This window comes from Theobroma cacao, chromosome 2 (assembly GCF_000208745.1).
Source record: "Theobroma cacao cultivar B97-61/B2 chromosome 2, Criollo_cocoa_genome_V2, whole genome shotgun sequence".
NCBI lineage: Eukaryota > Viridiplantae > Streptophyta > Magnoliopsida > Malvales > Malvaceae > Theobroma > Theobroma cacao.
The window spans coordinates 40,328,222-40,345,252 of NC_030851.1; the positions used below are offsets into that span (position 1 = coordinate 40,328,222).

Here is a 17,031-nt window from a genome sequence, read left to right on the forward strand (position 1 = left end):
ATTTTTATTTGAGCCAAATAAGCTTTTATACTTTTTTTGAGCTAAATAAATTCTTATGTTTTTATTTATAGTCAAATAAACCCTTACAACTAATAATTAATTTAATTAAAATATCATTTGTCATTTTATACCTCATGGAGTTGACGTAATATACTAAAATATCATAATTGATGATAATATAACATACTAATATATCATCACTAATAATGGTTGTGACATGTTAATTTGATACGATAATATAATTATATGATATTTTTCATTATTTACATCAACGTCATATTAGTACCATATAGATATAAAATAATAAATAATATAAGTTAATAAGAATTAATCAATCATTAATCATAAAAGTTTATTTGATCAAAGATAAAAATATAAAAACTTAATTGAATGTAATAAAAAAATTAAACTTATTTAAATTTTTTAAAATAATTTAAAAGCTTAATTGAGCATTATACTATTAAAATATCAAAGAAAAATTCAAATATGTGAGTCATTTGTCTACAAATAGAGGTGCAAACGAGTTAACCTTCCTGGACTTGAATTCAACTCGTTTATTATCAAGCTGAACTCGCATTGGAACTACTTTGTACCGAGTCGAACTCAGTTCGAATTTTATAATATTTAATTTCTAATATTATATATCCATATATATATATAATATAATATTTTTACGTATTCTTAAATTTTATTTAATTTTGATTTCAAACTCAAACTTGAGCCGAGCCATGTTTCGAACTTCTTATATAATTAAATGAACGTCGAGCCGAATCAACTTGAGCTCAAACAGCTCGATTGGTTTTTCGAACAAAGCTGGAGCATAAAAAATATAAAACTCAACCGAGCTTGAGCTTCGAGTTCTTTAATCGAACCAAGCTCAAGCCTGACACTATATCGACTTCCTCTACTCAACTCGATGGCACTCCGACCCTGGCTACCGACAACGTCCGCCCAGACCCGGAAACTCTGACACTGGCCCAAAGGTACTATTACCCAACCCAAACAAATCCAATCTACAGCCTTTCAGATAAAGAGAAAGAGAACCCCAAAGTTATCTTTTGGGCTTAGCTGGAGCCTAGTGTTTGATTTTTAACCACAGGCACAACAGGGTAAATGCTTGCTAACTAGTAAAAAAACAAATTACTGAAAGAATCTGTGTAGTAAAAGCTAGCAATGGAAACCCCCCCCTCCCCTCCCCTGCCCCTGAACAAAAAGAATGCGTACACAGACTTGCTTCCTCACCAACTGTTTCTGGAGACCAGACTGATCCATCAGAGTTGTTTTCTATCCGAATTGCACAGAAAGCATCAGCCCAATATTAATTGTGTCGAATCGTACAAACTGTCATGTTGTCTCAAATCTTACCAAGCTTTTTTCACGCTGCCAAATTTTACAAGTGAATTTATATATTTTTTACACCACGTAGTATCGTAATATACACGTAATATCATGATTAAAATGACGTGTCAAAAAAGTCGGTAGGTGAAAAACTCTAAATATTTAGTTTAATTTCACACTTACCGCATGTCTTTTAAGTTATTATTGTCCTATGTAAATCTCTTATTTGTACTTGTTTTTACTCAACTCACGTGCACATCTTAACATGTTATCAATATGTTAAGTATTTTATCCTAAATTTCAAAGCATTGTTGCCTAACCATGGAAGTATGAAAACTCTACTAGATTTATATTGTAATCACCTGTATCAATTTTTTTTTTTATCATTCTTTAAGCTCTTTCTCTAGAAAAATATATAGTTTTAAAAAATGGATATATAATTATTTCAAGCGCCAGTAATTTATAAATAAGTATCTTTGACATGTAATTTGCCTTGCAAGAAATATGTATATAACCTACGTTCTTAATTTGCGGTAGTATTTCCTTCGCATTTTGCAATATAGGGAAACTTATAATATGATAATAATTGATATAATAATAAGCATAGTGAAATCTTCAAGGGACAAAAATTAAGATATTTCGACAAATATTAAAAACACTAAAAGCTTTAAAATATATATATTTATATATATATATCTATCTATGTATAAATAGACCCGAACTCAAAGAACCCTAAAAACTTAATGATAAGACGATAATAACCCTATTTACCAGTTCCTAATTGAAGGGCTTAATGATCAAAGTCGTGCATGCTCATGCAACACGCCATATAAATTAATCTCGACCCACACTGCTCTCTCTTTGCTCGTCAGCAATGAGGCATATAAAATGACGGTAAAACTGGAATCAGATTAAAGTCGTCGGCGTAGACTTGAAACTGTTTCGTAACCAATAAAAGGTAAAATAAAAACGAGTGTCACGGTTCACGGGTTCGTGTTCATGTAATGTTGTTACAAGCTATAGAAATGGTGTGCGGTAAATCACGTGTCAGCTGACTGTCAGCTTCCGCCGGTTGACCCTTTCGGGGGTCCACTCCTAACAATCTCTCTTAATCCTAGCCTTAAAACGCAAATTAACAGAAAAGATTAACGTGTGTGTGTGCGTGTGTATATGTATAGCCAAAGGGAGTAGCCTCTATACTTTGAAAATCTGCCATATTCATGTTTTATTCCATGAGGAGCGTCACCATCAGAAGAACCGAAGATAATCTTAAAAAAATTATGCTTGAAATTTCTATCTTGGGTGCATTGAAATGGGGCAGTGATTTCCTTGGAAAATCATAGCTGGAAATCAACACATTTAGAAACTCCAGAAGTTCCTTTTTTTTTTTTTTTATTATTATTTTATAATATATGACGATAGACTTGACTAAAACAAGTCTTTGACAAGGATTAAACACTTGTTCTGCATTGCTACTAGTGATCACCAAACCCTAGATATATGGAAGGTAAGTAAATATAGTGAAAAAACAAAGGCTGATTACATAAGTAAACTCCTGATGATGGCTGCTTGGTCGCTATCGGTGTCTGTGGAAGCTAGTAGCTCGGATAACCGGTCACTGAGGTCGTCCACCTCTCTGTGTAAGCTTCTGATATAGTTGCAAGTCTCCTGTAAGACCTTGGAAGCTGATACCTGGAGAGAATTTAGAGAGAGGATTAAGAAAAACAACATGGGAGTTTAAGAATTATGGTGGGTTTTGTTTTGTTTTTTTTTTGTTTTTTGGTTTGTTGAGGTTAGATAGCATGAAATGTTTGTTGATACATTTTCTGAGTGTGATGGCTAAACATGATGCATGCTAAAAGGGAACAGATTGAGTCCCACACCTTCAACTTGTTGCTATGCACCACATGAAAATAAATGAGGCTGTGAATATGACTTATCTACAAAAGTGAAACGCAGGCCACACAAAAGAAAGGAAGGAAGGAGAGTAAAGAAATTGAATTCCAAGTAGAAAGAGAGAGAAAGAGAGAGAGAGAGAGAGAGGATGGGGGGTTTGGAGAGAAATGTAAAAGAAAGACCACTGGTTTGGTACCTTGTCGGAGCGCCTTCCTCGAAGCTCAGGGATAAGCTGTTGCAACTTGGAAACAAGATCGGTGATCTGATCATCTGTGATCCTGGAAACACCTGACTGCCTGGAACGTGATCTTCTGCTTGACATTGTGGCTAAAAACTAGTATATCTTGTCAGAAAACAAAATGAAGGTTTAAGACAGAGAGGGAGAAACAGCTAAAAAAAATGTAATGAAGCACTTGATTAGAGACAAATGGGGTGGTGTTTTGTCAGAGAAAGATACCTAACAAAAATGGAGGTATGGGAATAGAATAACAAACTGATGAGAGCAAAAGAGAAATGCTAAAAGACACAAGTTATGGACTAGAGGAGATAAGGTAAACCAAGTGAAAAAAAAAAAGAAAGAGAGAGAGAGCAAGAAAGCTAGAGAACTGATGCTGGATAGTGAACAAGAGACAATTGCATGGAAGAAAGCAGTGGGCTATGCTGCTCATTAAATAGGGTTTCTCCTCTAAGTAGTGTGTTTTTTTTTCTTTCTTTTGATACTGTATATGTATGTATGTATGCGCGTGCATGTACAGAGGAGAGAAGAAACAGTAAAAGAGAGGAATCAAAACAAAGTAGAGAGATACGCCATACTGTCCTTCTCTTGTGTGTCCCCGAACTGGGGTTAGCACCCAAGTGGGTTAAGGGCAAATGTGCTCGATAATCACCCAACTCCGCGGGCCTCCCTTCTGTCAGTTTAGCACGCAAGCCCACGTTATCTTACTACTTCCTGTCATTTGAATTATATAACTATAAATATCACTGTATATATATTTATATAAATATTATATATTCATTTTCATTTTCATTTCATACCAAACCAAAAACCCAACACCCTCTCTTTGTTTTCTTTCTTTGTTCATTTTTTTAATTATTTTATCTCTGTTCTCTTCAGCCAATGTGTAACCAGAGAGTGATAGGGAGAGAGAGAGCAAATTGGGAAGGTAGAAGGCAATCGACATTGTTGACCAGTCAGCTTTTTATCTCCTTCTCCCCATGATCTCTTCCATAATTTTGGTCACGACATGGCACGTGTCGTCTCGTCATCTCTGCGTTACACCCTACCCTATTCCTCGGCAACGTTTTTCTTGTATTTCATATTATTTTTATTATATTATATAAGTTTGGTTCTTTCTTAGACAAGAGAAAATAAACAATTCTTGGGGTGGAGCAAGCTTTGGAGGGGGGTTAAAGTATAGTCCTTAAAAGCACATCTTTTTGGGCATTATAGAATATATTATCTCAGTTCAAAAAGTTTCCTAGTTTTTGGATATCTAGGGAATGATCTTACCTCACTTAGATTGAACACTATAAAATAATTATTTCCTCCCTTTTTTATATATTCGTCCCATTTGATTTTCACGGAGATTAGATTTCAGACTATATAATAATTACTCTTTTTTTGTTTTTAAAAATTAACTTTTTTCAACTTTTACTAAAATTAAGGTAAAAATTCTGATTTTGATGTACTTTATATTAAAATTTGAAAATTTTTTAGGGTTCTTTTTAAAAATACTCCTCATAAATAAGGTGTTTTTTAAAATAGCCTTTTTTTATAATTTTAACTATTTTTAGTCAAGAGAAATTAATTTTAGATAAAATTACCCTTAATGAAACTGACTCATATGTTTAGGTCTGCGTTTCAAACCGACTCATATCCTTTGCGCTTTCTTCGCCAGACCATTTATCTCTAGAGTATTTCTTATCAGAAAGAAAAAGCTTTAAGTATTTTCAGCATTTTGAAGTGTTTTTTGATATACGAAGAAAAACCTTTAAGTGTTTTGAGCATTTTAAGTATTTTGAAGTGATTTTTGATATATGAAGAAAACCCTTTGAGCATTATTCGCTAAGTATGCATATTCGTTGATTATATTGTTAAATGGAATATGATGTGTTATTTGAAGTTAACGATTTTGTTAAATAGAATTAAGTAATTTTGGTGGTTTTTAAGCATTACGTAACCGATTTTTGGGTATTGCGTGACTAATTTTAGGTATTGAGTAACTATTTTTTAGGCATTGTGTGACTTAAGTATTGTCTAAAAATTAGTCACGTAATGCTTACAACCTAGTCATACAATGCCTAAAAACCAGTCACGTAATACCTAAAAATCAAAAATGCAATAATTAAGTCACATAATGTTTAAAATCAGTCTTACAATACCTAAAATTAGTGACACAATGTCTAAAAGCCGGTAATGCAATACGTAATAACTAATTGATTTGCTTACTCACAATCATATTTAAGTTGCCAAAGCCATACAGTGTTCTAATTTACAAATATATTTAATCAATTTCAACTTCTTAATTTTGAAGTTTTATGAATATAAATCAATAAACTCAAAAACCTCAAACACACATCTTAATGTCATCACTGCTTTTTGGGATAGTGAGAGAGAGTTAGATAACGAAATAGTCAATATTTAACAAAAAAGAGGAATCGGGATTTAATTTTGAAATTTTTATCTGAATGAGAGAATAGAGAAAATCGAAACCATTTTAATTTGTTTGAAATTATTTAAAGGGCATTGTTGTCAAGTCATGTCAAAAATTGATTAAAAATAGTTAAAATTATAATAAATGATATTTTTGAATTGGGTTTAGGAAAAAGGTTATCTATCACAATTTTCTCAATTTTTTATGATATAGATGTTCAATGCTTTTCGTTATAAAAATAATATCTAAAACTGAAAAAAAACTTCATTCTCGGATATTTTAATTAGAAGAAAAAGATGGATAAATAAAATGAGACTGAAAGAATATATAATTTTGTTTTACGACAATGAAGTGAATTAGTAGTAAAATAGGAGCTGGGTGTGTTTCCATGTCCGCACGTGATATCATATGTTGCACATTTTTCCGGCTAGATTCCTGCGTGTGGAAAGTTAGATTGGTCAGAGAGTCGTCGGGTAGGCACTTGTTGAGCCATGAAACATGACAAACAACGTTAATTTTGGACCTAATTCAAAGTTGATTCAGAGATAATTAGCAACTTAAGCTCATTTAAAACCTGATTAACAGGCTTTGACAGGGTATCCTTCATGCATGCTGATCTACAGTACCGCAATTTTTTTTAGTCAAAGTTTTGTTGCTGTACTGCTGAGTGATTGAAGGGCTATGCATCTAAAAGCCCCCTCCTTCCCATGTGACCTCTAAAATTCATGCATGTTACAAACCATTGAAGGTCGTAAAGGTAAACATAAACACGGCACAGATAAAATGATCTGCAAACTGTTTGGTGCTGGTGAGTAAATCTCAAAAAGATCGATGATCACCCAAAGTACTTAATTTGTTTGATCAAGAAAAGCTAGTTCTTCCCAATTGTTCTTATGGCCCGGTGGGGGAGTACCACAATTGGAAAGTACTTGCAACACTTTTGAGTTTGGGTCTTTAAATTTACCATCTTTTCTCTGCATGGTGATCGGCATGCCACTAGGCAACCATGGAGGAATGACACCAGCTTTTCCAGACCAAATAGTCTAGGACTGCTTGTTGGTATATATTGAATTCTGATACTAATATAGTTGACAAATTTGATTAATGTCCAATATCATTAATGGCAAGGTTTCTTGAGAACTATAGTTTCAGCTCATTAATTATAGCTATTGAATGTGCAATCAATAAGGTTAAAGAACAAAATCAATGTCTTCATTGTTCATTCTTCTAGAGTGATACATTTGAGGAAGCCTTAAGCAGGTGAAGAGATTAAACCATAGAATTCAATTCTCTTAAATGAAATAATAACCGTTAAGTCAAGTTTGAGCTTTTTTTTTTTTTTTTTGTTTATCTTAATCCATATTTATTTATAGTAGATAATTTTTTAAAAAATAATAACCGTTAAATTAAATTTGAATTATTTTTTATCTTAATTGATATTCATAATATATAGATAGAAACAATATGGAAAAAACAATAAATAACAGAATTAGAGATGTCAAATTATGTACTATAAGTTATTTAAGTTGATGAAAGTTTTATACTCTAATCAAATAAATGATCAATTGCCAAAAAACTGGCTAGACATTTCTTCATATGTTATAAAAATAATTGAAGCCGTCTGCTAAAGAATTCGTCTCTCTGAAAGTTCCAATAACAAGATATATACCTTGTTCAGTTAATGATCTACATTTTAAAATTGGGATGATGAAGTTGTAAAGCATTTTCAGTTGTCAGTAGCAACTAGCAAGATACCAGAACAAGCAATATAACCCACAATTTCTTTCTTCACCACATGATCTCATCTATATTTTAATACCAATTTTCTGCTGACAGAATCATGTGTGTGAAGAAAAACTGCCATTCTTTACAGGATGCTAGTTGATTTTGCACTTTTAAGCTTACCCATATCAACATATATATATATTAAATTCTGATTAATTAGGTAACTTGGTGGTGTCGGGAATTGTCCAAATGACAAGTAGAACCTGCCAGTTAATAATGAATATTATTAATTTATTAGATTCTTGAAAGATCTTTGAAGAAATATATAATCATCCTCAGAGTTTGAGCAAAATATTTAATTTAGTGACCAAGTTGCAATTGAGGATCAGATTTTTCAAGATCTTGAAGAGTTGAGTTCCAATATCTACTATTGAATGCGAAAGCATGTCAACGAGAAGAAACCAAGAATGAGAGCTGGAATTTGTACGATCCATCTAGCTCACTGATCTCTGTCTCTCTCTCTCAGGTTCATTACAAGATTTTTAAATATAGAAATTCGAATTAATTTATGGTTTTCTTTGATACTTGTTCAAATTATATATATATATAGAGAGAGAGAGAGAGAGAGTAGTANAATATATATATATATAGAGAGAGAGAGAGAGAGAGAGGTATTCATTCTTGTATGGAATTTGAAGATATTTTACTAGCCCTTTGCACATGTTACACGTAATCTCTTTTGAAATGGAGGACCAGCAATGACCTAATTTTCCTATAGGGAAGGATGACAACAAAAGCATGCAATTTGCATTGATTTTCGATCTTTTTAGTAATTGAAAATTAATTTGTCGTATGAAAAATCTTCCATCACGATCCATTTTTCAAAACATTCATCAATTATATAAAATACCCGAAATTGTTAAAGAGGAAAAAGTGGAAAGTCTATTTTTAAAAATATTATCTTACGTTCTTAAATTTCGAAAAACATTTTCATGCTTTCCAAACAGAACATAATACATTGTTAGATTCAGTTAAAAAATACTCGGGGAAAACAAAACAGCTGAAGAAAGAAAAATGGACGGTTATATTTATAAGATAATAAAGTTTTCTCGTGGCCAAATTATTTTGAGTCTAACCCTTTGCATAGTCCCAAGAGGCATACCAAAAAAACAGACAAGTAGGTTTTATCTTATTCTTTGTTCTCCGAACATGTTTTTCTTGTTGAAATAGCTGCTTTGTCCAAGTGACGGTCCCCCCAGAGAGCTACTGCTCAAAATTTGATAAAAATTGGTAGAATGTTCTAACTATTTGCTTTGGTCAGGTTTCCTTTGAGAATAAACCAAACATTGAAACATATATAGAAGTATATATACACACCTTCTACCATTGATTTGCCTAGCAGTTCCTACTTCCCACCAACCCTGTTTTTTCTCTCTAAACCATAAAAACTTTTATTAAAATACCAAAATCGGTACAAGAGTTAAAAGTATCAGAACGTAAATCTCGATATCTAAATCTGTTACGAATTCAATTATATCAAAATAAAAGTATTATACGTAATGCTTATATAGAATTGAATTTTTTTTATTAAAAGAAATTCAAATCTAATTTTTTAAGTACATTTTTTTCGTATTTCGATTTTAAAACTCCCTAGAAACCCGACAATATTAGCAAAAGAATATTTATTCACGTCAAGGCGAGGACTTGACGGTAAACGGCAGCTGTCTAGACTCAATTCTTTCAACCCTTTTAGGTAAAGAGATCTTGCTGTCAGTACCTGGAACTTGGAAAAACCTTAAACTCTTTTACCATGGCGTCCACGCCAAGGAGAAACCATGACAGTTTTAGACCATGTTCGAGAGATCAAAGCAAAAGAGTTTTCAGGAGCATGACAAAAGTAAAACTTTGGGTATATGCTTTTGGTTCATGGATGGCCGCAAGCAGCAATAATGGCGGAGCCAGCCATGTGACAAATTTATGTTGGCCCGATGCTGTCAATGAGTAGCGTGGCAAGCCACGAGACTGGCCATTTGCAGCCCAAACGGCTGACCAATTGATGTAGTTCAAACCCCAGACAAGCAGCCTCTGTTCCTCTTTTAAATCTTTGTATTTCCTAGTCCTCATGCATTGCCAGCCACCACAAAAACTTTGCCCTTCAACTGCTGGTGAAATAGTTCTAATTCTCTCCTTCTTTCTCTAAACTTTGCATATAGAAAAAAACCCTTACATCAACATAACGTCAGGCTAATTGAGTCATTGTATAAGATCTACTTCGATATAAATAATTGAAAATGTAAAAGTGATATGTAGATGATAATTTGAAAATAAAATATAATATTAACTTATAACATCTAATTTTGAATACAAGATAATTTCGAAATAATGAAATTAAACAAAACAAATAATAAATAAAAATTGAGTATAACTTCCTTTCTTTCCTAGTTGTATAGGTTTCTTTTTTCTTCTTTATTTTGTTTTTCCATGGCTTTGAAGCTATGATCAGCCAACATTACAATAGCCCATGATGTATTTGGACCGATATGGGTAACCAGACATTAAAATGTGAATGTTTTGGCTTTCATATTTCATGTGACTGTTAGCTTTGTTGTCTGAAGATAGTCAATCCCCGTGAAAATTGACCTAAGAAGGAACCAGCCCGAACAGCCAAAGAGAAAAGACTGTGTGGTCCGAAATTGATCTTTCGGAAATCAAACCCTTGTGCCACTGTCTTTACCATTCACCCATGTGGGATGTTCCCCTCTGCCGTGTTTGAGACATCTTGAAGCCTTAAAGTGATGCATCCCAAGACTGCAGCTGCCCGAAAGTCGGCAAGGCTGCCTTCATATGGGACTCACCATCACATTCTAGACCTCCCCCCCTTCCATTTCTTGATGTCAAATTTTGTGGGAAATTGTCATTTTCATACTATGTGCTCTATTTACACTTACACGGATTCTATATTTTTTAAAACATTTCACTGTTCATATGGATATGACATTTTAATTTTTAAAAACAATGTAAAAAATTATAAAATACATAACAAACCCGTGCCTGAACACCCTAACCCCGAGCACATGTAACATATAATCTAAGACAAAGACAACAAACTGAACCTGTTCATGATGGCAAATGAGAAATGCTGTGTGCTTTAGCAACTCTTTTCGGGTGGTTTTTTTACGGCATTTTTGCTTCGGCTGGTAACAATGTTGATGAAGCTTTCAAAACCTGATGAAGGATGAATAACGGGGACTGCATGTTCTAGGCAGAAAAATGGGGACGAGAGGATCCAAATGTGTCAATGAAGTGAAAAAAGTTAGTTTGGGTTTCTCAGAAAACAGCAGGAGGCAGCACATGTAATGTTTTCTCTATGAACATTTCGAGATTGTTGTGCTGATGGAAATGTGGCACAAGTGAAAGTGCAGAGAGACAACAGAAACGGTTAATACACGGAGAGTCACAGTCGCTGTCTCAAAATTATAGCTTCCTCAATCATACATGTGATTATGAAATGATCCCCATATTGCTGTAGGGCCATAGACATATCAAAAGTCAATGTTTGATCTTGACAAGGTGAATTCAATCACTCAAAACTGTTCTTCCTCCCTTTCATCTTCTTCTGTTCTTTGCCTCTGATTGCATTACCATATCTTATCCGCTCGGATGTTGGTATAACAGTAAAAGAATTCAATGAGAAGTTACCATGAAACAACTATGGTAATGAACCTTGCTCTTTGTCTGGAATGAAGAGGGATTTCTGCCCTCAGTAAGTAGAAAATAGAGCAATATACAACTTGGTTTTGCAACAAAATTGGGTTTCAATCTTTTCTGCAATAACAAATGACAACCATTCTCAAGAGACTGCCTGCAAATGCTTTGCCAGTGGAAATTACTCACTCTCAGAACCGTTTTATTCAAGGAAGAGATATGAACCTGATTTACAAATTTTGAAATTTCCCCAGATACCAATCAGTTGGTTTCATTCATCCGGGCTAATACAATGAACACCACTCCCTTAGTTTCATAGGGTTATTATTAGGACCAGAAAGTGACAGAACTTCACTAGGTCAACAACCATCATTATCACAAAAGCCAATCCTCGGCACAAGAAGAAACTAAAAACAGATTAAGGTCAAGAGACACTTTCTTTCTTTCTTTTACCATCCTTTGTTTGGAACGGCTAGGTACAGAGTATAGAACGCATGTTGGTCACTGTTTTTCTACCAGAATTCGACATCTGCAATGCTGTCTCTGACTTTGTACAACACCAAGAACGTCTTTGCAACCTATGTGAATCATAGCCTTCGGCCTTGCTGATCCAGCTGTTGCTTAGAAATTCAAGGGAAGCATTTCATTCGCTGCAATGGCACAGGATTAGTCCAAGCTTGCCAAGAGAATATCAACTGGTATCAATTTTAATTACATGTTAATCGGGGCTTAAAATCACCTGTCTTTCAATTTCAACAGCAGATGCAGCAAGCCTTCGCTTCAAGATACCCCTCTCTTTTTCGCAGCTCTCCATCTCAGTATCTAAAATCAAAGAGTAACAGCAAAATTTACAATGTGTGGATGACAAAATTTCGTTTTTATTAGTTTCCCCGTTTTCATGTAAAAATCAAGTAGAAAGAACATTATGAATAGGCTATGTTAAATTGTACGAACATTGTGCATTGGCATGTGGTATTGTTGTCAATTAGTTATAAGTAAAAACTTAAATCTTCCTGCTCTCCAAGCAGACACACCCGATGCTATTAATTTTCATAGATTTTTAGACAGGCCACAATGTCTGACAAGGAGAACAAGCCCTTGTGCAAAGCTAAGGTTACTCCATTGTGACCTAGAAATCACAGGCTCAAGTGGTGGAACAGCCGGTCTACAAGTGACATAATACTGAGTAGATCCAGAAATCCCAGATCAAAAATGCGGAAGCCACATGCAGTATGCTGCCCCTTTGATGTTGCAACCCTTTATTATCAGGTGAGGCTCATAAAATTTTGCATTCAAGAAGGTTACTCCCCCTCTTTCCCCCTCTTTTAAAAGCATGTATATACTCACACACGATACTGCTCTTATATGCCCACTAGCTTCTAGCTGAATAAATGAGCTGAAAGGTATCCAAAATGACAGAATAACAACAGTATATACCAATGATTCAAATAGCAATTAGGTTGTCATCTCCATATAGTAATACTACATGTTATTAGACCATTTGAGTCATATACAATAAATTGTTCAGTTTTTCTTTTGGCCAGTAATTAACTGTTCAGTTGAGGAACAAATAAAATGACAAAGAGAAGACCTCATGCCAAGCAAGCATATGAATTGTGTTTAAGTTGATCTCACACTTCTAGGCTAAGAATTATCATCATAAAAAACCAGCAAGTTGATTCCCTTGATCCATGAATTAAAGTTTACTTCTAGAAACCACTTATTCAAGTTCCAAAATAAAAGTTTCATGACAGATGCACTGAATCAACCAGTTTAAGCAATTTCATGTGTTAGGATTCTTCTAGCAGCAGCACAGTGAACCTAGTTACTAGAATGATTCTCCCAGGCATAGCTTCTCAGATCCTAAGGACTACTACTTTGAAAACAAGATATGGAATTAATATTAAAATGCATCATGCAATAGCTATAAATCTTTAAACAGAATAGAAGTTTTTGTAAGAAGGTGAAAATGAAAACTATTCTGAACGAGTCTGTGTGTCTTTGAATTCCATTTGGATTGAGGTCTAAAACCCATCATTACACTATCCAATTATACCATGCCAATACGTAGCCCTTGTTCGAGGAATTTTTAGATTGGAAAGTGAAAACTCCATTACACCAGATTGTCATCAATCTAACCATCATCCTCTATCGAAACCATTTTGATGTCATCAAGAATTTATCTCTCTAGTCATCACAGATCACCCAAAATTTTGACCTTGTGATCCCAAAAAGTTTTCTTAATAGAACAACAACATGTTCTATTTCTTCCATTTACTTGTTATACTTCTCTCCATTTCTTTGGAAACCAATCTCAAATATTAGCAACCAAATATGGGTTTTCCAGAAGTAGGATGTGATTGATTTTTCTTTAGGTGATAAAAGGGTCAGTGGGTTGTTCCAAGATCCCATAATGGTTTATCTTATGATACTAGGATATGTTTTCATAATCTGAAGATTTTCGGTTCTTTTCCTGGTGGAGGGGTAGTACAATTGAATGGTGTATATGCAACCTTCCATACCTCATCCAAATATATACTGGGGAAAAAAAAAAGGGACTGAGCTCAGTAATTTTTTAGTATATTAAGTGCTCGTGACATCAAGAAAACCCAAAACAAGGAAAAACTACATGCAGTCATAATGCATTCTTTTTACCTAATATTTTGTTGATGCTGCATAACAAAATTACTAATTTCACATCTTGGGAGAACTACCAGATGACAATATCATATCACCTGCTTGACAATATCCACGCAAGCATTTTCAAAGGCAATATAGTGATTAAATTCTTGTCTCTTGAAAAGTTTATGTAACTGTAAAGAACACATGCAAGAAAATGTTGAATTAATGACTAAAAATATGAATGCATCCTTGTCCATCCTTGACATCAATATAGAAAATGCAGGGTTCTAGAACAAGAAAGCCATAAGAGGCTGCCTAATTCTCACCATAATAGTAGGATGACAGAATCGTGATGCGCTCTTTAGGCTGGGAGAAGATAAATAGACAAAAATTAGTATTCACAGCATAGAAAGAAGTGACATGGATTAAAATCAGTCATAAACTGAAATAACCATTACATTTATCCAAAATTGCTATATCAGACTAATTAGTTAGAGGCTTAGAGCAAGGGGTAAATTTTGTAGATATAACTTACAGGCATAGTTACAAAAGAATAATAAAGACAGAGATACCAGGAGAGGACAGCTTTCTGTCCTACATTCAGCTTTTTGGGTGTTAAATAAGAAGATTATAAGATTCATAACAGACCACTTAACTAGATACATCAAGATCTTACATCACATGGTGAAAGTCATATGATTACAAGAGGAACTTGCATGACTCACAGACTCAGTGTCTCCCCTCTTGGTCTTTCTTTTTCATTTTCCCTCTTTATACAGGTAAGTAGATTATTTAGTAAAACAAAAAAAAAATAAAAAAGGGCAAGTCCCTCTTTGCAAAAACGAATGAAATGGTGCCATAAAGCTATAACAAAAAACATCTAACTGTCAAGGAAGCTGAACATAAAATATGATGTTAAAGGTTGTTAGAGATGCCTCCAACTTGACAATCATTATCAAATGTAAAAAAAAAAAATCCTAAATTTTCTTTGCATTACAAAGAAAAACAGCAGTATCAGATGTATACCATTACAAAGATTCCCTCACGACGAGTAGGAAGTTCCTCAAGCTTTCTCAAAGTCTCATCACCTTTAGTGACTTTACCAAAAATTGTATACTGAAAAGATAAACAGAAGCAGTTAAGTATGCCATCTTGTCGTATAATCATTTGCAATGATGCTCAGCATGTGTGACTAGAATACCTGCCGATCAAGATGAGGGGCATCTCCAAGAAGCATTGAAAATGAGGATTGTGCACTGTCTGGATCAGAATACCTACACCAAAGCAAAACATGTTGCCACATTACTACATCAAAAGTTTATAGAAACAGAGAAAGTTCAGAAAGATTATGGCTAGAAAAGTTCAATATAAGTAGCAAGTTAGTCTACTGTCCTAACACATGGTTCAGGAGTTCCATGTGAAATATGAAAAGAGTAACGATTACACAAACAACTCCTCCAACATGGTCATAATTCAGGGTGGAAATCCTGAACAGATATCTAACCATCATTATTTTCTGTTAATGTAAAAGCTGGTCACTTTATACCCCATGAAATACTTTACAATCATAAGTTAATCAACATGACCCCTGAGATCATGCCAAGTCTCATTCATAAAATGTGGTGCTTATTAGGATATCATATGAGATCATTTTACCAAAGGGAGCACCCAATCAGTGCACAATTTCAGAGGCATTAGTTCTAAAAGAAATCAATGAATCAATCTCATAGCTTAGCATAGAGCTTGAAAGAAAATTCACACGTATACTCAAGCTCATTAAGACTACTAAATATCTCTGATACTTTGAGCAGTATATACAAGACTCAGATACATTTCTAGATGCTTAATCATTTACAGCTCAAATCCCTTTCATATTGCAACAATAATTAATACCATCAAACCGAGAAATCCTATGCAACAAATTTGGTGTAAGTATTAAATTAAACACGAACTCACAAAAAAATAAAGTGTTTTTACCTCCCCATAGAAAGAATACCTCTCACATGCTTTACATTACTAAATTCACCAACAATAGTCTTTTCAGCCTCCCTTCTTTGCTCCTCATTCATGGGAGCTGATCTTCCACCTGCAACATCTGCCACTTGGGCAACAAAGCCCCTATCCACCTGCAACAAGTTTAAAATAATAATAATTCTTACCCACATAACAAAATCGCACGAATCAACTAACTTAGCAACCAAGATCCTTTTTTTTTTCCCAGTTCTACCACGTACCCTGAAGAAGTGATTGGTGTTATAGCAACCAAGACGAACAAGCTTAAAAATGTGATCAACAGTTTTGGGTGCAACACTTGGAAAGAATCCAAATTCAATGTCTCCATAATTTGTCTGCATTACAACAAGCAATGCTTTAGAAAACTTCAAACAAACTCATAAGAGTTAGAAACCTTTTCACTACTACCATTAACAACCAAAAAAAAAAACCCCATTTTTTTCCATAATTCACAACGTAACATATATGAAACAAGTCAAGTAATGAAAAAGACAAAAACCCATTTTGACCCAAGTCCCAGAAACCAAAAAGAGCAAATTGAATGGTATCAATTACTACAAAAAGAAAGAACCTGGAAAACAACACGAGCAGAACTAAGCTGGGGTTCTTCAGACAAAGCACCAACTTTAGTAATCACAAACACTAAGCACACCCAACAAATGATCTTCATCTGTTCTTCCCCCTTTTTGGCACCCGATCTAGACTTGGGTTTTGTCAACTCCCAAACTCTCCTACTTCTGCCGTTTTTGCAACTACGCAAAATACATTTTCCTTCTAATGAAGAAAAAATAAATAAAGTTTTCATTTTTATTCAATTGGGCCGGGTCTCGGGCTGACTGAATATAGCCCAATATGCTTGTGCAGATAAAATCCAATATGGGCTCACAATTAGGCCCAATTAGTACATTTTTCAATGAAAATGAACTTTTTTAAATAAAATTAAATATAAATATAACAATCGGGTACGGAAGATATTGAATTTTATTTGTATAAATGTTTTTGAAATAAATGAATTAAATTGAGATGATCAGTGAGTCAAATAACTTCCCCCTCTCTCATTAAAACAGCAAAAGCCACG

At 34.0% G+C, this 17,031-nt stretch overlaps 2 protein-coding genes across 3 annotated transcripts; both read right to left on the reverse strand.

Annotated features, from left to right (window-relative positions):
• LOC18610423 (transcription factor PRE6) lies at nucleotides 2,718–4,047 on the reverse strand. Of its 2 annotated transcripts, XM_018114666.1 has the most exons (3): nucleotides 3,431–4,047; nucleotides 3,222–3,278; nucleotides 2,718–3,030 (listed from the first exon to the last, which is right to left on the reverse strand). In XM_018114666.1, exons 1-3 carry the CDS (start codon nucleotides 3,554–3,556, stop codon nucleotides 2,878–2,880), a joined length of 336 nt encoding a protein of 111 aa, XP_017970155.1. In that variant the 5' UTR covers nucleotides 3,557–4,047; the 3' UTR covers nucleotides 2,718–2,877. The 2 variants fall into 2 exon arrangements, with proteins under 2 accessions (XP_017970155.1, XP_017970156.1); XM_018114667.1 differs by lacking the exon at nucleotides 3,222–3,278 and having other exon boundaries at nucleotides 3,431–3,931.
• LOC18610425 (peptidyl-prolyl cis-trans isomerase CYP23) lies at nucleotides 11,486–16,725 on the reverse strand. Its single transcript, XM_007046065.2, has 8 exons — nucleotides 16,525–16,725; nucleotides 16,175–16,288; nucleotides 15,918–16,066; nucleotides 15,142–15,214; nucleotides 14,967–15,056; nucleotides 14,267–14,306; nucleotides 12,058–12,140; nucleotides 11,486–11,968 (listed from the first exon to the last, which is right to left on the reverse strand). The coding sequence occupies exons 1-8, from the start codon at nucleotides 16,621–16,623 to the stop codon at nucleotides 11,948–11,950; spliced, it is 669 nt and encodes a 222-aa protein (XP_007046127.2). The 5' UTR covers nucleotides 16,624–16,725; the 3' UTR covers nucleotides 11,486–11,947.

Excerpts from the sequence above, each read along its gene's own strand:
- LOC18610423 (XM_018114666.1), bottom strand. The coding sequence starts at position 3,556 with ATGTCAAGCAGAAGATCACGTTCCAGGCAGTCAGGTGTTTCCAGGATC. Across the intron at positions 3,279-3,430 it reads GAGGAAGGCGCTCCGACAAG|ATAAGTCATATTCACAGCCT; the intron begins GTACCAAACCAG and ends TCACTTTTGTAG. Across the intron at positions 3,031-3,221 it reads TGCATAGCAACAAGTTGAAG|GTATCAGCTTCCAAGGTCTT; the intron begins GTGTGGGACTCA and ends AATTCTCTCCAG.
- LOC18610425 (XM_007046065.2), bottom strand. The coding sequence starts at position 16,623 with ATGAAGATCATTTGTTGGGTGTGCTTAGTGTTTGTGATTACTAAAGTT. Across the intron at positions 12,141-14,266 it reads TCTGTCATCCTACTATTATG|ATACTGAGATGGAGAGCTGC; the intron begins GTGAGAATTAGG and ends CTTTGATTTTAG. Across the intron at positions 11,969-12,057 it reads CTGTTGAAATTGAAAGACAG|CGAATGAAATGCTTCCCTTG; the intron begins GTGATTTTAAGC and ends GTGCCATTGCAG.